Source organism: Ochotona curzoniae, unplaced genomic scaffold (genome assembly GCF_017591425.1).
Source record: "Ochotona curzoniae isolate NIBS_2020 unplaced genomic scaffold, NIBS_Ocur_1.0 scaffold_3208, whole genome shotgun sequence".
Lineage (NCBI taxonomy): Eukaryota > Metazoa > Chordata > Mammalia > Lagomorpha > Ochotonidae > Ochotona > Ochotona curzoniae.
Genome location: NW_024467106.1, coordinates 21,750,740 through 21,773,577, shown reverse-complemented (window position 1 = coordinate 21,773,577; position 22,838 = coordinate 21,750,740). Strand labels below are relative to the sequence as shown.

Genomic DNA, 22,838 nt, shown 5'->3' with positions numbered 1-22,838 from the left:
TAGAAAACTGAAATAGAGTAGAGAACTGAGAATCCGTTCAACACCCTCTGGAATCTACTATGCCTGATATCTCCCTAGGCAGCCTTGGCAGAGACCGTAAGCTGAAAGGGAAGGTTATGAGGAGGCAGCACTGGGTTCCAGGGTTTCAGAAGAGCAATTGCACGGCGACTCAAACTCCCTGACTCTCACGTAAGACCAGACCTGAATTTGAATCCTGGCTACGTTGTGAACCAGCAAAGCTCTCCCTTCTCAGAGACTGTACTCACCGAAAAATGAGGCTTTTGCAATCCCCGCCTATTGTCAGCCTGTTTGGAATCAGGCTCTTAGCAACTACTTCTCATGAGTGCTTTCTGTGACCTGGTCACCCACGCACTCATGGAGTAGGTATGGTGACTGTCCCCACACCACAGATGGGGGACCATTGTACGCATTTAGGTTCAATTGTGAGCCGCTGGACAGCAGAATATACACTCTGGCCCTTTGCGAGTTTACAAGCACAGAAATGAGTAAGCCATCATTAGACCAGCTACTTGGCAAACAGATAATAAGTACAAAGTGTGTATGACCCAAAGAAAAGTTTACATTTTCTTTTTTTTAAGAGTATTTATATTGGAAATATATAGGGAAAGGAAGAGAGACAAAGATCTTTCGTTTGCTGATTCACTCCCCAAGTGGCCGCAATGGCTGGAGCTGAGCCGATCCAAAGCCAGGAGCCCGGATCCTCTTCTATGCGGGTGCAGAATGCCAAGGCTTTGGGCTGCCCTTGACTGCTTCCCCAAAACGTTACATTTTCGACAGACTAACTTACCCACTTGTAGAGTGCAGTTGGCTGCTCTGTGCCAGGGGTGACAAACCTCATTTTTAAGCATGGTCATCACCTGATAGTGATTTATTTTTGCTTCCTGTGAGTCAGAGAGCAAGAGGCCCTGCCTCCAAGCCACTAGGGCAACTTTTAAGCAAATGGCCCTACAATGAATACCTTGGGTGGAGTGGCAGCTGTCTCCCACCTTGTCATAATACGGGAAAGCTCTCTAATTTGGCCAGTGCTGTGTGTTAATCAAATCTGTGTCCTATCATCTCTAAAGAGTCTCCAGGAACGTTTTCTCCCAGGCCTAGAGAAGAATTCCACATCACCATCTAGGAGAATGGAACCTTATCTAGCCGAGTAGAACCTGGCAGGATTGAGAGCCAGCTGTGTGCTGTGTACTGGAGAGCTATGCCCGAAAATGACCTCGCTTCTTCAAGGTTCGTTTGGGAAAGGAGCTTTACTGATCACTAAATGGATACAAAGTACACCATTCCCCCTTAGTTCCAAAGGCCATACATATAAATGTCAGACATTAGTTTGGCTTCTGTTTCTGTTGCTACTTTCTGTTTCTCCAATATGAGATTGTCATAGAGAAGTCACAGGGGTGGGATGCTGAAGCTTCTATGCCTTGTCACACAGTCACACCATCTGCCACATTTGGACTGCTGGCAGGAAATGGTGTCACACAAATATTTGTACAATTCAGAATACATACCCTCTGGCCGCTGAGGCTCATCTACAAGGGGCTATCCCTCCCAAAGCCATAATCACAATACAAGAGGGGATTTCCCCTTTGATTTTTATCTGCAAAAATTTTGGAAATGAGCATCACAGAATAGGATTCTGAGGGGCCAATACTGAGTGACCCAGCACGCTACCTCTCTGTCAAGTGCTAACCTTCAGACAATAGGTGGCAGTGGCAAGTCCCAGGACATGACATTTGGCAGAGCTGAAGACAGGGAAAATTCCAGAACTGTCTGCTACACTATGTCTATCTGGTACAGAATGCTGAGAAGCGGAAATCTCCATCTGATCCAAAGCACAAGTACAGGGGCAGCTGCTTTGGGTTTTGAAAGGGATCTAGGGTCCAGTGATACAGCTCAGTGGCTAAATTCTCACCTTGCACGCACCAGGATCCCATATGAATGTCAGTTTTTGTCCCAGCTGCTCCACTTCCCATCCAGCTCCCTGCTATGGCCTGGGAAAGCAGCTGAGGATGGCCCAAAGCCTTGGGACCCTGCACCCATATGGGAGACCCAGAAGTTCCTGGTTCCTGGCTTCGGATCAGCTCGATTCCAGCCGGTGCAGCTATTTGGGGAGTGAACCCGCAGACGAAAAATTTTTTTTCTGTATGTATCTCCTCTCTGTAAATCTGCCTTTCCAATAAAAATGAAACAAATCTTTAAAAAAGAAAGACATCTAGGGGAGAAGATTCCAGAAGCAGCACCCCCCGCAGTCACAGGCTACAGCCCAAGCTACAGACTCACAGGTAAGGCTGCCAGAGGTACCCAAGCTCTGCTGACTGCTTTAGGCAAGCCAGGCCTGCCCAGAGCACCTGCTACATGTTGTTAAAAAGAGATGGGGCTGGTGTCAAGGTGTAGGAGGCTAAGCCGCTATCTGAGACACTGACACCCATCCTGCCCCTTGGGTACCAGATCAAGATACAATTGTTCCACTTCCAATCCAGCTCCTGATCATGCCCCTGAGAAAGTAATGGAAGACAGCTAAGTGTTTCAGCCCCTGTCATTCACACAGGACACCCGGATGGAGCCCTAGGCTCCTAATTTCAGCCTTGCCAGGTTCTGCCCTTTTGCAGCCATTTGGGGAGTAAATCAGTAGGTAGAAGATTCCCTCTCTCTCTCTCACGAATAGGTGGAAGATCTCTCTATATATCTCTAGTTTTGTCTTTCAAACAAATAAGCAAATTTTAGAACGAGAGGGAGAAGAAGGAGAGCACCCTGGGGCACGTGTAGGGAGGGACAAAGGCCTTGTACTGCACCTATTGCATCCTACAGGTACAGATGTTCTGGACCTGCCTGGTGGCTGCTTCCAAGAACTCTGCATTTCTTGTCATGTAGGGGGAATGACTGCAACAAGGATATGAGCGCCAACTGAGTGGCACAACTGAAGTCCACAGCCATTGGAGGAATTACAAGCACAGAAAGATTAGATTCTGGGCCTGGCATGGTAGCCTAGTGGCTAAAGTTCTCGCTTTGCACGTGCCAGGATCCTATATGGGCTCTGGTTCTAATCCCGACAGCCCCACTTCCCATCCAGCTCCCTCTTTGTGGCCTTGGGAAAGCAGTCGAGGATGGCCCAAAGCCTTGAGACCCTGCACCTGCGTGGGAGACTGGGAAGAAGCTCCTGGCTTCAGACCAGCTCAACTCCAGTCGTTGCGGCCACTTAGGGAGTGAATCAGCGAAGCGAAGATCTTCCTCTCTGTCTCTCCTCCACTCCGGACAGATCTTTCCAATCTTATCACACCACCACACCATCTGCCACATTTGTACAGAAGTCTGTATACCATTCCAGGTTCCAAGACCTCAAAGAGCGAAGGCTCTCCTCCTCTCTACATATCTGACTTTCCAATAAAAATAAATAAATCTTTTTTAAAGATTTATTTTTATTATTTTTTCATTGGAAAGGCGGATATACAGAGAGGAGAGACAGAGAGGAAGATCTTCCGTCCGATGATTCACTCCCCAAGTGAGCGCAACGGGCCGATACTATGCCGATCCGAAGCCAGGAGCCTCTTCCGGGTCTCCCACACGGGTGCAGGTTCCCAAAGCGTTGGGCCGTCCTCGACTGCTTTCCCAGGCCACAGGCAGGGAGCTGGAAGGGAAGCGGGGCTGCCGGGATTAGAACCGGCGCCCATATGGGATCCCGGGCGTGCAAGGCGAGGACCTTTAACCACTTGCGCCACCGCGCCGGGCCCAATAAATCTTTTTTAAAAGAAGAAAAAAGAAAGGTTGGATTCTAGCTGGATGCTTGAGTTCCTCGATGGAAAGGAAGACTACATCCCCTCTTCGTTCTCCTCCCATTACCCACCCCGACCCCGCTCACACAGAAACCTCCTGGAATGTCCCATCCAAATCCCTGCCAGCTAGTAGTAACACTAATACATGCCTTTTACTATTACTCACGTAGCAGGGTTAGTGCGCGCTCTCGCTTATCATAGTGATCTTGTCTGGAATAGTATCCTATTAGTCAAAATAAAATAATAGTACCCTATTATTCCAGAGATTCCCAACAGCCCAGAATCAGCCAGCAGAACTAGAGGAGCGGTCACCTCCATCAGAAGTGAAGTTTGCTAACCAGAGCAAGCAGAGGCATGCCCGGTTCCCGCCTGCAGTCAACGTGGCGCCGGGCTGTCCGGCGGGGGTCGCTGCAGACCGTGCGGCACTGCGCCCGCCTCCAGCTCCGGGCGCCGAGGGCTGGCCGCGCCCTCCCGCGCTGCTCTGTGCCCCACTGCCAAAGGGTTCTCCGGGAAGGTGCACGATCTTGGACCCAATGGAACACCCTCTCGGAGGCTGGGGGTACTAACAGGGACCACTGTATAGGTGGGTGGGATGCTGCGCGCACCGCGCCCAACGGTGCAGATCCCATTCACACCTCCACTTGGGCACCGAGAGTTGCAGAGCCTGGACAGGCTGGGGGGTGAGGGGAAGACGGGTTGGGGTAGGGGTTCTGGCTCTGGGTCTTACTGAGGATCAGAGGACGTGGGCACGTTTGGCTGGTACTCAGCGGGATCCAGGGAATCCTCTAGAGAGCCGGGACTCCGGGAGGCCTTCGGGTGCAAGTTTGAATGCCGCACCGCGTCCGGAGGCTTCACTTTCGCGGCTCGGGCGCTGCGGATCCCCACCCCTCTCTCCGGTCGCTCACCTGACTGTGACTTTGAAGTTCAAAGCAGGTGGACGTGTGCTGGGTCCGGCTACAGCACAGCAGGAGCTGTAGTCCCTGCAGACGCCACTGTAATGTGGGACCTCTGTACCCAGTTCCAACCCAGTCAGGCGCCACACACTTTCTGTGGTTTCTCTTAGGCTGCGTGAGCTGTACCCACTGGCCTTGACCCTCCCTGTTTTCGCGGGACCCAGGCATAAGGTGGGCAGTTTAATAAGGTGTCAATGGGACAGTGAAAAATAGCACAGTGGCCTAGTGAGTTTGGGCACCCCCCCCCCCCCAAAGCAGAGGATTTTATGGAAGCCTCTGTCACTCCTGGAGTTCCGATAGCAGCAATGAGCCCTGAATGTTAATTGGTTGTAATTACCTTGTTAGAAGTCTGTCCACCATTCCCAGTTCTAAGACCTCAAAGAGCGAAGAATATTTCTGAAATTTGCAACTGGGAGGAAGACATGGTCTCACTTTCAGCATTAGGTTGTTAATCAACATACTTCTTGATTTTCTACTTTCACTTTTTAATATCATTCCAATTTCCAACCACTCTCCGCAAAGATTTAAGGGGAGAGGTGATGTGGATGCCACGGATGGTGATGGAATTATTGCCCAGAACATGTTGACATTTATTAAAACAAACAAACAAACAAACAAAAAAGTTACCATCCCCACACACTTTAGAACGGTGATATTAGGAACAGAGTATGATGGCAAAAGTTACTCTCAGAACATCTGTTCTTCTAACGGGAGGATTTCTTTCCTGCCAAGAATGTATGAATTTTATATAGGAGCTTGGTTCTGTTTGGGAAGGAAGAAGCAAGCTGGCCAAAGCAGCCCTTTGGCTGAGAGGCTGTCTCTTGCTGACAGAGCGAAAGTTAGCCTTCAGGAGGACACAGCTTAGAGCTACACATGTCTCAGACCTTTCGCGTGGCTAGGACGAAAGGTCAAGGCCTTTCAGGCAGGGAACCAGCAGAGTAGGTTGTGACTCTACTCAAGGGAGGTCTGGGGGAGGGAAGGAGAGAGTTTCTTACGGGAATAAAACCCAAACAACTCGTTATCAGTTCACTTCAAATGTTCCATTCATTTTCACATTGGCTAGATATGCGGCCCTCCATTCATCTCAAAAACTTCACCCTTGTCATCCACAGCCAATTGTTTTCACAGTTACTCAATTGAGCCTGGTGACTGGAAGGTTTATCTCTCTAAAACCATCAGGAGAGTGCTCAAGCAAAGCCCTCAGTGAATAGAACACTGAATGGATTAGCAGTGTTGCCTTTTGATTCAAAGTAAGTTTATCTGAGTAGCTGAAAGACCTTTCTGCTGCAGAAAAAAGAGAAAAAAAGACAACTCCAGGAAAGGCAGCATCACTGTTTTACATTTAAAAAAAAGTCTTAGGTATTTATTGGAAAGATAGAACAAGAGTGAGAGAGAGTTTTCAGACCATCCATGTACTCACTGGTTCACTCCCCAGATGCTCCTCACAGCTGTGGCTGGCCTGGTAGATCACAGGAGCCAACAATGCAATCAAGATGTTAGTTAGCAGGAAGTGGGGTCTAAAACCATGTAAAGGACACAAACCCAGGCACTTGAATAAGGTATATGGGCATCCCAAGCCACATCTTGATGACTCTGCCAAATGCTTAAACAAACAAACAAACAAGATTCATTGATTTTAGAGAAAGTTCCAGTAAAGGGGTCAGGAGAGAACTTTCACCTGTAGGTTCACTGCCCCAGCAGGTGGGGGCTGGGCCAGGCTGAAGGAAGCCAGGGACCAGGAACTCTAGCACAAAGTTGCCACACAGGGGACAGGAACCCAACTACTTTTGTCAACCACTGTTTCCTAGGTCCGTTGGCTGGAAACTGGATGGAGGCACAGAGCAGCCTGAACTCAAACCAGGCACTTGTCTCCTGTGATGGGAGACGAGATCGGATACAGGTGTTATGGGTGATGGTTTAACTCATTGCTGTGAAACACCCATCCTCACATGTTGCTTTTTAAAGTGGAACATTTTTAGATTTTTGATACTTAAAAGCAGATGAATGGGTTGATTTATTTGTATAATTTTTGTTTTGTTTTTCTATTCAGATATTTTCACAATTAAACAAGAATATCTACTTCATGTAAGTAACAGTACCACTCACCAACATTCTAGGGGTTGATGAATTCTTCGAAGTCCATAGATACTTCCTGAGCCTCTAATATGTTCCAGGCACTCTGTAGCCATTGTACTTCCTGTCCTTTTAGAGGGAGCTAGACAATACATGCACCTGTGTGTTACACTGCAGGTAATAGGAGATGCTGTGAGGAAACTCAAACAGGTTAAAGAGAAAAAAAAAATAGTTAAAGGGCAGGATGGGCAGGCTGTTTGACATTGAGGGAGGCTTCCAGAAATTCCCCAGTGCAAATGTGCCCCCAAAGACATACACACAGATCTATTTTACCAAATTGGATGATAGCATATAAACTCTTTCCCCTTACACTTCATTCTCCCCCCATTGATTTACAAACATACTTCGCACATAAAGAGCGTGTAACTCAAAAGAAGGAGTCTGGGTAAAACTAAGTGTGAGTACCAACTTCTCCACTCACTTGTTTTACAACTCAAGTGTAGTTGCCTAAGCTCAAGTGGTTTCAGATTCCTCATCCATAAAATGGGAGGAATAGCAATACTGATCTCCCGGATAGGCGTCTATTCCTTCCTAGAGACTAGCCAAGAAGGCAGAAGTGCATTGAATATAAGTGCAATGTGGGAAATCCCATAGTCCATTCGAAGGACTTCCAAGCAGGAAATCCTCTTGTTAGAAACACTTGGATTTGAACCTAAAAGGATTATATTAGTGAGAGAAAGGAGAGCAGGAAAGCCAGAAGCCAACATGGACAAAATCACTGACTGTCACCTGTTCTAACAGACTTTCCTCTGCTGTCCCTGATGCCAGACACACCCACTTATGCACCTACCACCGGGAGCTTGGATGGGACACCTTCTGGGTCTGGGTGAACAAGTGACTCCGTGACCTCACACAAGCTGAGGCTGAGGGCAGCCCTGGGCGGGGGGGGGGAATGTATAAGGGTCTGCAACAACATAACACCGGAGGACATGTGGGCTCAGCTTAGGATCCTTCCTAGCCCTGTTCTTGGTTTTTTCCCAGCTCCTGCTGTGGTGCCCTAGGGTGCTGTCCTTGCCTCTGAGATCTGAAATGGCTCTCTGAGTCATTTGTTGATGCCCGATGGCCCATGCCCAGAGCTATTTTAGGTTGAGCTCCTGGTTAGGGGAAAAGGGATTATCTTCAGCTATTGAGACCATGAGGAGAATGTGGGCAAAGCGCTTTGGCAGATGTGCGAAGGAGTGGGAGTGTTTCCCATGGGCCGCGCCTGAGAATGTGGAAGCAAAGCACAACCTGGGAAGGCACAGCTCCTGCAGGCTTTGTTCCTCTTTCCACATTCTGCCATGAAAGGAGCCTTGGAATGTGGGACCTTCATCCGCCCAAAAACATGTCCATGAGCTTCCCTCCAGTAAGCCCAACTATGGAAAGGGCGCTTTGCTAGTCCTTGATCTAATCGACCAAGGTGCTAATACACCTGGGATTGCTTTGAACTCTGGGGCTGAAATTTCCAAGAAAGGCCACGGCTTATTTACCCCTGGTGAATTTTTAGAGGCAATGGGGGCCCTCTGAGGCAGACGCGGATTGTGTCTTCTGAAGTCATTGTCCAAACTGGAGCCTGCAGGAATGTGGTGTATTTTTTAATAGGATGGCTGATAAGATTACTCGGCTCCCTTAGAAAAAGGGATGCCCTTGGAGCTTCTAGTGTACCAGACAACACCACTGTTTAGATTTAAAACAAGCAGGCATTCCAAGGAAGTGAAGAGCTGATAAACTCCCCAAACGAAGTGAGCTTTGCTTTATCTGAAAGATGGTTCGATGAGGCAGGCAGACCCTGAGCTTCTGAGTCAGGATTCCGGGCATAGCTGTGTGATCTTGGGCCAGTCACTACACTCCTGCAGGCCTCCATCTTCTCCACTGTGAAATGGAAACAATAGCAAAAGCTCTTGGCATAGCACATATGTGTGAATTTTCTTTTCCATCTACCTCCAGCTCATTCAGTCGAACATCTCCTAGCCGAGGTTCCCCAGGCCATTGGCTCTGATGTAGCAGAAATGGTTCCCTGTGGTCAGTGACAAAGAGGAGGGAGACATGAAGAGTTTAAGGAGAACGAAGGAACCATGGGACCTAAAGCCATAATCTGAGAAATTACCCCTCCTCGGAGGATTTCTCTTCCAGGCTGCATGTTGATAACCCGGAAACTTTGTCAAACCAAATGTTAGTTAAAAATTGTTTACCGAAGGACAGGCAGTTAAACATAGTGTGCAGATGAAAGTATTGTCATGGCTAACCTAAAATAATTTTTCTAAGACTTTTTATTTATAAAAGAAGGCGTTGAACAGAGACGTGTTCCTGTACGTCCTGAGGGGGTTACAGGGTTTTTTTTTTTCCTTCTGGTTCTTTCTCTTGAACCACTGGGCTGGTTGGCTATTACAACGTGCTCTGCATTCTAATTAAGGAAATCTATGACATATGCAGGTCTTTACCTATGAGTTGTCAGTTGCCAATTACTGACTCAGTATTGCTGGGGCCCAGGTGGTCTCAGCATTCACAGAGAACCAACCTGTCACACTTCCTTAATCAAAGCAAACACTCACCCAAGCAGGTTTATCAAAAAATGTTAAACAGTATCAATTGTATATCCCCCACCAGAAAATAAAAATAAAAGAGAACTAAACCTTGAAGAGGTCATGTGTTTCCAAATGCAAATTGAGATCCAAACATTAAACAATGGGGATCTTCTAATCCTTTCACAAAGGCACAAATTGCAAATCAGACTCCCGCAGCCAGAGCAGCTTTGCCTAACCAAAGTCTTTAATGCAAAGAATCCCCAAGGCAAGGCCTCTGTCTGTTCCTACAGGCTCTGACACCACCAGACTGTAAAGTCGTGCGCTGCTTGGCAGTAAAGTTAATTATGCTTAAAACAAAATTAGGTTGTTCTCGTGGTGTTCTGGATATGCGATCATATCACATAAGACCCAAGCTGTCTCTTAGGTTAGCCAACCAAGAAAGAGTAAGCGTTATGCCAACCCAAATCATTAATTCCAACAGAAGCCTGGGATGTTTTGTCGAATATGACTCCAACCTTCATGTTGAACCTGACTAGCATGTTTTAACATGACTTAACATGTACCTGATAGACAAGTTAGATGTAAATTTAAAAAATAAGCGATCAAGAGAATTGCAGAGGGAAAAAATGGTGTATATGTTGCAGATAAAGTGATTGTGTTTGATAGTTTTCCAAAAGGTAACAACAGCCTATGCTGGACCAAGGGTGCTAAGTTTAACTTACATGGGATACTGCTTGTGGCACGGCTGTGCTGGTGGGGGGGGGAAATCTGTAGATATGCATATTTACATATCCTTATTCATCCTTGTTTCTGCCTCCCTTTGCATGATGGCTGATAAGGTAGGCCCTTGAATATATTACAGTGTGTTCAATGCAATTGCATGGACAGAGAAAGCAGGACAGAGTCAGAAGGAAGTTGTAACTTGGAGGCTCTCTCTCAAGGGACCACAACGATGATGAGCGGGCAGTACTTGTCTCAGCTGGCTGGTAACAAGGGCACTGAAGAAGAATTAGAAAGTACCATGAACTATCCTAACAAAATTTTCTCGTTAATAGCTTCATTTTTGCATGGGTGTTTATTTTTAAAAATTGTATCTGAGAGGTAGAGAGGCTGAGATGGACAGTTCTTAACTGCTCACTCACTCCCCAAAAGTCCACAAACAGTAGAGGTTGGGCCACGATTTGGGTTGGACCAAGGCCAGGGCTGGGAACTAAAAACTCAGTCTAGGTCTTCCAAATGAGTAGTTGGAGTCCAACTACTACTGCCTCCCAGGATCTTTTGTGTTGTAGGACTGGGAGTCAGGTATTGAACCCCAAGCACTCTGATGTGGGCCCCTTCACCTCTAGGTGAAATGCCTCCTCCTGTGTGTTTTTATAATCTCCTCCCTTGGGATGTCAGCTGTTGGTCCATCCAGCCTGATGAAGGTGCTGGTTTGTGCTTCGATTCCAGCTTGAGGTACCTTCAGCAAGCCCAATCCTTCATCTGGGTTTCAAGTTTCCCAAGTTAAAGGTCTCAAAGGGTCTTGAAGAGCCTTTCTTGCCCACACAGCCTTTGTCATTGAACAGTCTCAGCCCTTGCATTGTGCCACCATGGCACAGTGCCTCAGAGGCAGGGGCATTTGTCAATTCCATGTGCTGTTTTCCAGGGTCACTTTAGAAAAGTACTTGACAGTGAGCAGCACTGAGAGTCTCAGGTTGGAAGAAGAGCAGGCCAAGTGCATGCATTTTGCAGCCAGCAACAAGCTTCCCTTGGGTAGCCAGCAGGTGCAGTGGCCCAGGTTGCAAAATGGCTTTTTCAAGTGCAAGGCCCTTTAAAAGATTTTTTTTAACCTTCCTTTATTGTCTGTTTGTAAGATACATACTCTTTCTCTTGAAGCACGAAAAGGGTAAAACTTCCCCTTGCCCCCAATCCCGGCATCCTGGAAGACTCACTCCTCTGCCTCCTCTAACAGATTCCCCCAGCTGAGCCAAATTCTTTCTAGAATCAAGACAGAGAATCACACAGAAAGGAAGAGTCTTCTAAAAAGAGGCATCTGGCCTTTGATTCGGTACTCAACACGTGAGTAATTTTGCTCAGTGGACTCCAGTAACTGTGTCTATTTAAAGGCAGATAGGTAGAGCTCCCTGTGCCCTGTGGATGTTCATCTGCAATGAGGGCGCAGACCCACAAAGCCTGGTAACATAGGATAGGCCTTTTCACTCCTTAGGTTTGCTGGATGTTAGTGAATCCTCTTGAATTAAAGTGTATCCCCATTTTGCTGTATTCCTATTTGTCCAACACAACAAAAAGTATTAGCAGTGCTTTTTAGCATGCCAATAAGAATGAGAAATGCAAACAAAATACCACTCTATAAAAGCAATCTTGGTTTCTTCATTTATATAATTGGAGAATTCCCACCTCTACCTTTTATTACAAAGATCAGGTGACATAATGGAAGTGTTGATGTGGTAAAACTTCCACAGAGCTATATGAAAGTAAGAAATGGGGGCCAGCATAGTGGCCTAGTGGCTAAAGTCCTCACCTTGCACACAGTGGGATCTCATATGGGTGCCAGTTCTAATCCTGGCAGCCCCGCTTCCCATCCAGCTCCCTGCTTGTGGTTTGGGAAAGCAGTCGAGGATGGCCCAAGGAGGAAGTTCCTGGCTCCTGGCTTTGGGTCAGCACAGCTCTGGCTGTTGCAGTCACTTGGGGAGTGAATCAGCAGATGAAAGATCTTCCTCTCTGTCTCTCCCCCTCTCTGTATATCTTGGGACGAGGTGACTGAGTGGTTAAGGCGATGGACTGCTAATCCCTTTCTGTATATCTGACTTTCCAATAAAAATAAATAAATCTTAAAAAAAAAAAAGAAAGGAAGTAAGAAATGATTGAAGAGAGTGAAAATTAAAGCACATTTTCCCTTGAAATCTTTTGAATACTCCTTGAACACCTGCTAAAGGAGACCTGGATTGAACCAAGGGGGTATTTGTCCCTACAGATAAAATCCTACTATGGGTCGTATCTGGGAGTCTGCTTTTATGGCTAGTCCCAGTTCACTGATCTGCTGGGCTTTCAGCAGGTGTAGCTAGAACCCCTTTACTTTCTAGGTAATGTTATTAACCACTTTAGCTTTGAAGAGATGGTATGCAGGTGTAGCACCTGGGTGCATGGGCTTTGGCGTCTTTAGCACCATGTTGACCCAGTGTCAGTTTTTACAACTATTATAGATATGAGCACATTCTGTAACCTTACTAGACCTCCTGGCTGAGGATACAGAGGGCTGGACACGTTTGACTGTTTAGTTGATTTAACTTGAAAATTGTCAAGCCACCAGCAGGGCCTTTGTTCTACCTATCTACCTTTCTGTCATCTGCTTATTTCACCACAAAAAGCTATCTTTCTTGCTTCTTGCTCTATTAGGATGATGACATGCACTATAGATAAAGAAGAAACATAAAGGAGTAGCGAATGAGCCTAACACTCCAAGATGGCAAGGTAATTATTGTGGTGAATCAATGAAAACATGTTAGTAGGTGAACTCAGATGAGCTATTAAAGGGATCCTCTAGGTGGGAATTTACTTTTGGCTGATATTAAGCTGGATTTCTATTTACTTCCTCCTTTTCCTTTAAGAACAAGTGGCGGAGGACATTTGGGCGGACCAGTTGCAACATGCTGACTCATCGAGGGTGTTGGTGTTCAGAAAAAGTGCTGTTATATCAAGGACATCACAGAGAACAATGGCCAAGATGGGCTCCAGATGTCTGTGATTCCAGAGAATCAGTCTTGTTGCTGTTCCTACACTCCCTCCTTCCCCAGCGAAGTTAACTGGCACTGGTAGCCTGACAGAGCCTCAAAAGTTTTCTGCGTATGTTGACACCTTAGCGGTAGAGTTCCCCCTGTTTTGACTGCGTGCAGAGCACTGAGGCACGAGGTACTTTAAATGGACTTAAGGCGGTACTCACTCTTCCAAGTTGGTGAAAAGTTTCAAATGGCCCCTTGTGTTCAAGAGAAAGGCTTCTAAAAGGTATTCATTTACAACTTTCATTTTAGTTTTACATAACACTAAAAAGACTGTTTTCTTTCTACACTCTGATCGGAAATTGTTTTGTTTTCCCAGATAGCATGTTTCATGATCTCTTCCACAGCCTACATTGCATAGATTGATCTTGGTGGTTTTATATGAAATATTATTGAATGACTCTGTATGTGAACAATGAACGATAGTTTCATAAACAACCTTTAGGAGGCAGACATAGCTTCAGCTTAGCACTATAAAAACATGTCATTAGACAATAGCCTGTAGAAGGTACTAAGAAAATACAAAGGAGTAAAACAAATACATAACATGTGGTATGTAATTAATGATAAATGAGAGGGGAAAAAATACACAACTTAAAAGGGTTTGTGTGGGACTGTGTGGTGTCTAGATAGGAGGGAAAGGCATTGGGGTGGTGGGGAAGGCAGAATTTCTAGACTACAGATCCAGCCCTGCATGTGTCTTGTGCTGAATGGAGCTGCAGAAGCTACGAGATAGAACAGGTGGCTGCCACAGGCTGCTAAATTTAGATACACCTCTGTATTAAAGTCGACCAGGAACCACCACTTTTTCTTTTAATAATTTTTCCATGGGTTTGCTTCCAGAGTAAGTCAGCTAGCTGCCTCAACTGAACTTGCGTCTAAGAAAACTTAAACTTTCTAATCTTCAAATGTGGAATGCCATTTTGTGTTTCCCAAAATTGGAACAATAGAATGATTTCCCCAGCTCATCCTATGTCAGGTACTAGAAGCACTTGCTTTGGTTTTACAAATGGAAGCACGACTACAAAGGTCCAGGACCTGCCCAGGTTGGAGGAACAGTGTTTCCAGGAAAGACATTTTGGTGGAAAAGCGGTGGAACGAAAGCATGTTGCTGTATGGGAAGCACTATTGTTAATCCTTTGTACACAAGTTAAAATCTAGGACATATAAAATTAAATGTCATAAGGAAAATATGATAAGCAAGCATCACAATCATTAGGTAGCCCTTATTATACAGTATAAGTGGCTCTGCGACATCGTAATGACAGTACACCTTGGAAGCCACAAGTGACAGGTGCTAAAGCAAATAGTTGAGGTATTTGTGTGTGTTGAAAAGTGTTTCGTCCTGTTATGCTCTTCCTCACTTACTAGCTTTCTTTCCCAGGTTATGAAAAACTAATGAATGATATTTCCCTTTGATGTTAGGGACATTTGAATGAGATTAAACTCTCTTGGTAGTCGATGCATTATTTGCTTGTTTAAAAAGCAAAGGCTGATTATTTGTACTTCTTCAGTCATTGTCCTTGTTTCAGAATATTTGAAAACTTCAAAAATGAAGACTTAAACTGAGAAAATCAATGTTAATGTTTTGCAGTTTTGTCTTTTAATTTTCTAGTGCCTTTTCCCCTCTCTCTCTCCTTCAACACACACACACATTTAAAGGAACACAATTGAAATCATACCATTTATAGTCTTATTTCTGCTTTTTCCACTTAACATACCATATGCATTTTTCCGTGTCATTAAAAACGTTTTGAATATGTTCTTGGCCACATAAAATTCCATCCTATTGATGCACCTGTTTTCTTTTAAGCAAAGACACATGCCATGTTTTCCAGTCATGCTGGACTCTTAAAAAGCCAAAGAAAATACTCTGTGTCGATCCACCAACAAACCTCTTAGGAATTTCTATTTTTTTAATTCCATTTATAAAATGCACCCATGGTGCAAAACCTCCTGTGGACATAACAGTTAATAAACACTCAAGAAGACACCAGTCGGCTTCTGTCCCCTTGACGGGGACAAATGTTAGTCACCCACATCATCATACCACGTATACCAAGTGTCCACAAGTGTCCCAAATGGCTTTTCCATTTTGTGACAGCCACAAGTGAACCTCAAGGCCTTCGGCCTCCGCCTCAAAACACTTGCAATTATAGTAGCACACTTTTTGACTTCCAACTTTAAACTTAGAAATACTACCAACTTTTTCTTTTTTAATAAAAAAGGCAAATTTCAAGCTGACACTTAAGTTTGGTGAATTAGAATAATTTTTCATTACAGTATCTGGGTCTGTGTACCTAGAACTGTTGATGCTTCAAGACCATCTACGGGGAGCTTTCATTCCGACTTCCTTAGCCATACTAGACGCAATGCCTCTGCGACACACACACACCACACACACATGAATAAATCTTGTAGTCCTCAGGAGGGCACTGTGGAACCGTGTTCCTAGGCTGCCTGCCCTGAGAAGCTTCTTCTTTTGTTACTCAAATTCCGTGAGGAGTGCCAGGCCAGGCCTCTGCAAAGACATTCATATTTCCACTTGCTTTTAACTGAAGGAGACTCAGAAAAATTTTAAATGTGAAACTGGTATGTCTGTTCTGGTACCTATTTTCACATTAATGAAACAGCAAAGTGAAGGGGCAACTGACTGACTTCTACCCAGAAATCCAATCGGGTAAGGTCACTGCTCCTGGGTAGTTTCAAGTACATTTGTAAGAAGAAGGCTGGACCAACTGTTAAATTTTATAATTCCCAGTGCTCAAAACCTTTCCCCTTCCAGCGTTTGCTTATCGTCTTTTCACCTGCTGAGGTCGGCTGGCATTTTCAAGTGCCGTCTTCACACCCTTCCTGCCTGTGTGCTCCACGATCTGTAACGTGCTTTTCCAGGACAAAAACAATGATACTGTTGTTCAGATAAAATATTATAGGTTTATTTAAAACTTAATTCTCACCTTGAGTATGCAAAATACAAACTCCACAAAATGTTCATTTTTAACTTTGTAGTTTACAAATATACAAAATAGAAGTTTGCTTAAATTTATATTACATATTTATTAAGGCAAGGAACTATATAGAAAAAAAAAACACATTTGTTCTGCTTAAGGCATCCTTGGGAATAAACCATTGTACAAATTATTGCACATCTGAAACCACAGTGCATAACAGACTGTCTGCATCAAAATGTTAAAAGTAAACCAGGTCTATTTACCTGACTTAGGTCATAAACGTAGATCGGAAGACAAAAACTAGATTTTCCTTGTCAAAGATATGCAGCAGTTCGAGAACTTTGGCTTCCTCATTTGGTACCTTTACAACCAAGACTTACCAAGCACCATCATTTAGGCTATTGACACACATTTTTTTTTTTTGTACCTGAATTTCCTCCTCTTCTAACGTGGTCATAATGGCTTTTAGAAGGCAAACAGAATACAAGGCGATCTTTATACTTATATTGCATCAAAACACAATTCAAGGGAATTCTGGTCTTCCCTCCCCCGCCCCCCCAACTCATGGATCTAATTTATACCCTGATATCCACAACTTCCAGTGACCCCCCCTTGGCATTTCTTGTTTAAGTCCAGGAATATTCAAGTTGGATTTGAGAATTGGAATGATAGAAGATCCAGTCACAGACCCCAAATGTTCTTTTGATTCGTGTCTTTCGGATTCCTCCTTTCTCCTGATTATGGGTTCACAAATTGACTCACTGGCAACTCCACCATGACTGTAGTGCTTTCCGGCTGTGCTCCCGCCTCCTCGGGGAGACAGTGTGAAAGGCGAAAAATACTGAACTCTCTTCTGGCAGTGTGGGTTCTGTCCACTGTCTGGAATTTTAAAAGTGCCTCTTCATATGTAAGGCGAGGTGGTCCGACCTGGAGAAGGCCCGGTCGCACTTCTGGCACTGGAATGGGCGATGCCCAGTGTGTTTGCGGTAGTGCCTGGTCAGTTCATCGGAGCGGGCAAACTTCCACCCACAGCCATCCCAGTCACAGTGGTACGGTTTCTCACCTGCAAAAGGAAAAGGGGACAGCGCTGTGGTGACTCGGGCCCTTTCAGGAACTGGAGGCCCCACAGAGGACCTCATCCCTACCTGCCCTCCCTTCGGAGTGACCAGGGACATCCTTAGGCCACCGAAGGGTCATAGGCAAGGAAGCGTATGGTCATCCCCTGAACTCCATCCCTGCAAGGCTGGTGCCTTTTTTTTTTTTTTGAGCCAAGTCAGTGGTGGGAATAATTTCAAATAAACCAAACTCAGCAGTAACATCTTCTTACTCTATAATCCACATCTGCCTCTAAAAGGCCAGAGATGGCTGTTTTTTTTTCTGTTCCTTTTTGTAAACGTTCCACAACTTTATGCATCAACTTGCACAGAATGTCTCTGCAATGACGATCTTACACGAGGAGCTCTCAGCAATTATAATCATTGAGGTCTTGGAATAGAAATTAATTATTCAATGCTGAGCAAGAGTAGGACTAAAAATAAGCGAGGGAGTGAATTCGCAGAGGGAGCAAGCAGCAAAAACAGCTTGTGAGATTGAAAAACCTAATTTAAAAGAAGCCGTCGAGCCGCTGCACTGCAAAGTGTAATTTCTTGATTACAAGGGCAAGCCTTTGTCGGAGCAGAAAGAGGCCCACAGGCTGCTGGGATCTCCCTGCCTTCCAAAGGCCCTAGCAAAATTGCACATTCAAGCACAGATACCATCCCTCATGCCAGAGGCTCCTGGGCAGAGGCAGGCGCCCCGTCTCCTGTGCCCTCTGTGGGACCTAGGAGATGGCAGAGACAGATGCACTGCGCCAGGGTCCCAAAGAGGGCACACAGTGAGCTCCTGGAGCTGGCTGGGAGGCACTTAACATTTCAAGGAAACTCTGCCCCCGCTGCCTCTCCCGCACCCCCCTACCTGTGTGGGTTCGCAGGTGCGCCTTGAGATGAGAACTCTTTGTGTAGGTTTTGCCGCAACCCGCGTAATCACAGGTGTGGGTGGCCGTCCTTTTCCGTGGCCACGACCTCCTTCCCCGCTTGGGCTTGGGCTCCTCCGGCAAACAGGAACCAGGTGGCATGAGCTCTAGGGGTGAAGAAGGTGGGGTCAACACCATGCCAGGTACCCTGCCCCCCGAGGGCCAGCACGGCCTCACGTGGGGTTCCCCAGCCCCAGCTCCACGTGCCCCACACTCACCTTGGTAATGGAGTGGCGGGACCTGCGGCTGCATCTGGTCGGGCAGGAAGGGTGGGTAGTTGGGCCCAGTGTGGGGATGGAAGCCCGGGGGAAGCGACAAGGCAGGGTGACAGTCCCTGGCGTTCAGCAGTTCCTCGGGACCCAGGGTCGGGGTAGTCCTGCTGGGGAGCTGCCGCCCCAAGGGGAAGTCGTGTGCAGTGGGCCGGTGGCCGTTGCTCAGAGGGGGTCCAGCGCCCAAGTGGGCCTCTAGTGGCCGGCCGACGGTGCACGAAGAAACGGCCTCCTGCTTGATCTTGGGGCACATGCGTGGGGGTCCGCCGCTGTAGGGCGTCACCACCACCGGGTGGCTACCGTCAGGGCTGCCTTTGCTAACACTGATGACCGACGGGCTGCCGTACTCGCTGCCGGGGGCGCTCAGCGACGCCTTCAACACAAACTTGCCCATCAGCCCGCCACCTGGCGGCTGCGGTTGCTGCGGCGGGATGTACACGGGGTCCAATTCGGGCCGCAGGAGCTCGGCCACGAAGCCGCCCGTAGGGCTCACGTCGTTGATGTCCGCCAGGTTGAAGGGAGCCGTGGGAGGAGGCGCGGACTCCCGGCCATAGAGCAGGCCACCGCCTGCGCCGCCCTGCGCCACGCCCGGGTCGCCCCCAGCCCGGATGGGGTAGCTGAAGCTGCAGGTGGAGGGCGCGCTGGCAGGGCCGCTGCTCGACGGGGAAGACGAGGATGAGGCAGACGCCGAGGAGGACACGGTGGCTGCCACAGACTCCTGGTGGGACAGCGAGTTGGAGAGAATAAAGTCTAGGTCCAGGAGATCATTGAACTCCTCGGTCTCCCTCCGGGGTAGGAGCGCCGGGTTGCTGCCGCCGCAAGTCGTTCCGGCTCCGCCGCTCTCCAGGTCTGTGGCCACAGTCGCCGCCGCCAGATCGTAGGGGCGGCCGGGAAGCACCGGGGGAAGTCGCTTCATGTGGGAGAGCTCCTCCCGCCAGCGCTGCGGGGACAGGGAAGAGAGAGGTCGTCAGTGGTGGTGCCCCGGCGTCACCCGAGGTACTGACACCGGGACCCGGCAGGCAGGGGACCCCAACACCCTGACGCTGCAACCTCAGCCGACATCTGGGTGGGAGGAGACGCACCGAGTCTGTACTGAGGGTGCTTCTGTGGTGTCCGTCCCACGGAGGGTGAGCGAGCGCCGTGGCCGGCCCGATCCCCGGGATTCTTCCACCACCCACGGAATTGGGACACGGAGGCTCTGCCCAGGCGCCCTAGCCACGGGGCCGCCTACGTGCCAGGCTCCTTTGGGTTCGGCCGGCGTCTAGGGACACTGCCACCTCACGTTCGGGCGGCCCGCGCGTGCCCACCCCACCGCCTGCGCGCCTCGGGACGTGTGAGGACCCGCCGTGCGCCCCTGGCGGCTCCGCAGTGCCGGGACCACACGCACAGACACCCCAGCCAAGGCGCAGAAAGCGTCCCGGGACAACGGCTGTGGGGTCGGCGAGGCGGCCACTCCTTCCCCTCGCTCCGTGGCTCTTTGGTGAGTCCGGGGCTCTGCCCGCACCCCTTCTTCCCGCACCCAAAGATGCCCAGTGGGCACCACGGGGCGGCCAGCAGCGACACTCACGTTATTCGGGGCACCTGCTGGACGCAGTGTCTTCTCCCTTCCCGCTGGGCCGGACGCGAACGTGGAGAAGGACGGGAGTAGGGCGTCACTGACAGCCATGTCAGACTCGCCAGGTGGCTGCCTGCGGGCCGGGCGGGGCGCACAGGGAGGCAGGAGTCAGGGGCCACTCTGGGCCGCCGCTCCGGCGCGTCCCTCCCGACCTCGCGCCTCCCTGCCCGCAACGTCCCGCGCCTCACCTACCTCATTAATGTGGGGGCCCAGACGGTCCTTGGGAGCCCGAAGCAGCGAGGGTACCCGAACCCCAAAGCCGGCGAAGAGGGGTGAGAAATAAAACCTTAAAAAACGAAGCCAAAAAAAAAAAAAACCCAAAAAAACCCGAATTGCCCGAGATGCTTCTTCTTCCGATTAAATATAAATTGAAGACGTCTCTTTTTTTATTTTAAAAAAAAGTTCCTTTGTATACAAAAGTTCTTAGAAAAAGTTGTAAACTCTTATAAAAATAGACAATCAGCAAGGCGAGTAAGTAGGTCCGGTGGCCAGGCTGCCCTCTCTTGGACTCAGCAGCGTCCCCCACCGCTGTCGCGGTGGCTGCGGCTGTCGCCGTGGGCGCAGGGGCCGTGGCCGGAGAGGTGGGCGGGTGGCGCCGCCAGGTGAGAATGGCCGCGGTGGCGCGGAGCTGCGGACTGGGCGGCGGCGCTGGGCGCGGAGTCCTGGGGGCTGCGCGGGGCGCGCGCGGCCATGGGCGCGGGCCACGGGCGGGTGGGTGGCTGGGGGGCCGGAGGGGCGGGGAGGGGCGACTCGGCGGCTCCCGATGCCGCCGCCCGCCCGCCACCGCCTCTGCTCCCCGCGCGCCCGCAGCCGCGCTCGCTCTCTCGGGCCGGGGGAACTGCCGGCGCCCGCCGCGCGCTTCTGACTTATAACTTCTCGGCTGCCGCCTTCCCTGCCTCCTCCCCGCGGGCGCGCAGGGGTTCCGTCGGCAGGCCCCGCCCCTCCCTTTCTTCTGCCCGCCCCCCCTCCGCGCGTTGCCATAGCAGCTAAATAAACAAACTGGGCGCACGTGGGGGCGGGGGCGAGGGAGGGGCGCGGGCGGGGCCGGGCCGGGCCGTGACGCCAGCCGGGCAGCTGGCGGGCTGGAGCCGCGCTGACGCCGGCGGCGGCGGCGGCGTCGACCGGGCGCGCGGGGCCGCGGGGAGCTGGGCGCAGGTCCGGCCGTCGCGTCGCCATGATCGGCGGCCTGGGTTCGAAGCGCGCGAGCCGGAAGGCTGGTGGCGGGCCGAGGGGCAAGGGGGCGCGCGCCCACCCCTGGCCCGATGGGCGCTCGCCGCGCTGTCTGCGCGCTCCAGAAGAGCGCGATTATCCGCGTGACTCATCCAGCCCTCCCTTCCTGGATCACCTCTCTCTCTCTCTCTCTCTCTCTCTCTCTCTCTCCCCTCCGCACGCAGGAGCGGGTGCCGACGTAGGCCTGGCCGCTCACGGTCCGCGCGTCGCCTCCTGGCTGTCGGGTGGGCAGGGGGAGGCAGATGGGTGCCCAGTTCGCGGGGGGCGACAACCGGAAACCTCGGAAGAGCGGAGCGCTTGGAAGGGAAGCAGAGGGATGGGGAACAGGGCGCGCAGGAGTGAAAGGGCTTGGGATTGACCTTCGGGGGTAGACGAGGAAAAGGCTTTGAGGCGCGGAAACGTCCCTCCACCAGGCATCTCTCCCCCCCCAAACACTCGACAGGCTACGCACCCTGCTTTCCACTTCAAGGATGAGAAACTGAGTCACAAAGAGGTGAAATGGCTAGGCAAAGGTCACGCTACAGTCTGTGCCCTTCGGCTCAGGCTCCTTGGCAGATCAAACCCACGGAAAGGGACTTCACAGGGAAGCGGCCGGGTGCCAGGAGGTGGGGCAGTGCGCAGGGGAGAACCGGGTTCCCGGAAAGCGTGCGCCGACCCCGCCGCGGCGGTCGGTGCCCACCCGGGAGGGAGAGGCAAGAGGCGGGCGGTCGTGCCTTTCGCTTCCCGCTGCCTCCCCACCCCCGCTCCCCGGCGTGTATGATCAGTAATTTTCCAGCCGGGAAATGTTTTCGCCCTCATCTCTGCAGTCATTTTTTTTTTTTTTAAACGTGAGCGTGGTGTTGAGTATCACTAAACGTAGGCTCGCGAGCTGTTTACTTTGGACCGAGGCGCGCGGGGCCGGCTCCGCCCAGCGCTCCGCAGAGCCCCCTCTCGCCAGCCAACAGTGCGCTCCCCGCCCGGGTGCCCCCCAGCTCTCGGGAGGAGAGGCGGCTGCAGAGGGGGCTGGGGGGGGGGGGAAGGGATCGACACCTGCGCCCCGGGGCCGCCAGTACGCTTACCACCCCCCACCGTCACCCCCGCGGAGCTCCAGTGGCCTCATACTTCTTTGTCGTTGTCACCTGTTTGAATCGCGCGACTCTGGTAGCTATTAGGTTTCCTAGGCATATTTGTTATCCCTGATTTTTCCACTCCTTGCCGACCACAGAAGCATGCGTGGAATGCAGCGCGCCCTGAATGAATCGACTGGTCCCTCTCGGTCAATGCCAGGACTCTCTCGTCGCCAGAGCCCAGAGCGCCTTTGGAGATGACTTCCATTCTCTGATTGACCTTTGGCCAAGGGCTGCGGGGATTCGGATGGGACTCCCCCCTCCCCCGCGAGACCGGTCCTCTCCGAGGGGTTCAACCCCGCCCTGGAGGGCACGGCCAGTGACGATACTACTTTTACACTTTTCAAACCGGTGAATTAAGGACAGAACATACCTGCTACCGTTCACTGGGGTGACAACGCTTGGAAACGTAATTTGCTCTTCCCATTAAAGCCGAGATTCCTAAACCCTGGTGAAGGTGGGGTGAATCTTTGGCCACCATCCACTTTAGGATGTTAAGGAGCTG

The 22,838-nt window shown here is 49.8% G+C and overlaps 1 protein-coding gene across 2 annotated transcripts; it reads right to left on the bottom strand.

The window, feature by feature from the left end:
- Positions 1-16,065: 16,065 nt before the first annotated feature.
- Positions 16,066-20,840, bottom strand: KLF4 (Kruppel like factor 4). Of its 2 annotated transcripts, XM_040962969.1 has the most exons (5): positions 20,190-20,840; positions 19,950-20,070; positions 18,332-19,322; positions 18,056-18,220; positions 16,066-17,165 (listed from the first exon to the last, which is right to left on the bottom strand). In XM_040962969.1, exons 1-5 carry the CDS (start codon positions 20,192-20,194, stop codon positions 16,990-16,992), a joined length of 1,458 nt encoding a protein of 485 aa, XP_040818903.1. In that variant the 5' UTR covers positions 20,195-20,840; the 3' UTR covers positions 16,066-16,989. The 2 variants fall into 2 exon arrangements, with proteins under 2 accessions (XP_040818903.1, XP_040818902.1); XM_040962968.1 differs by having other exon boundaries at positions 18,056-19,322.
- Positions 20,841-22,838: the final 1,998 nt, after the last annotated feature.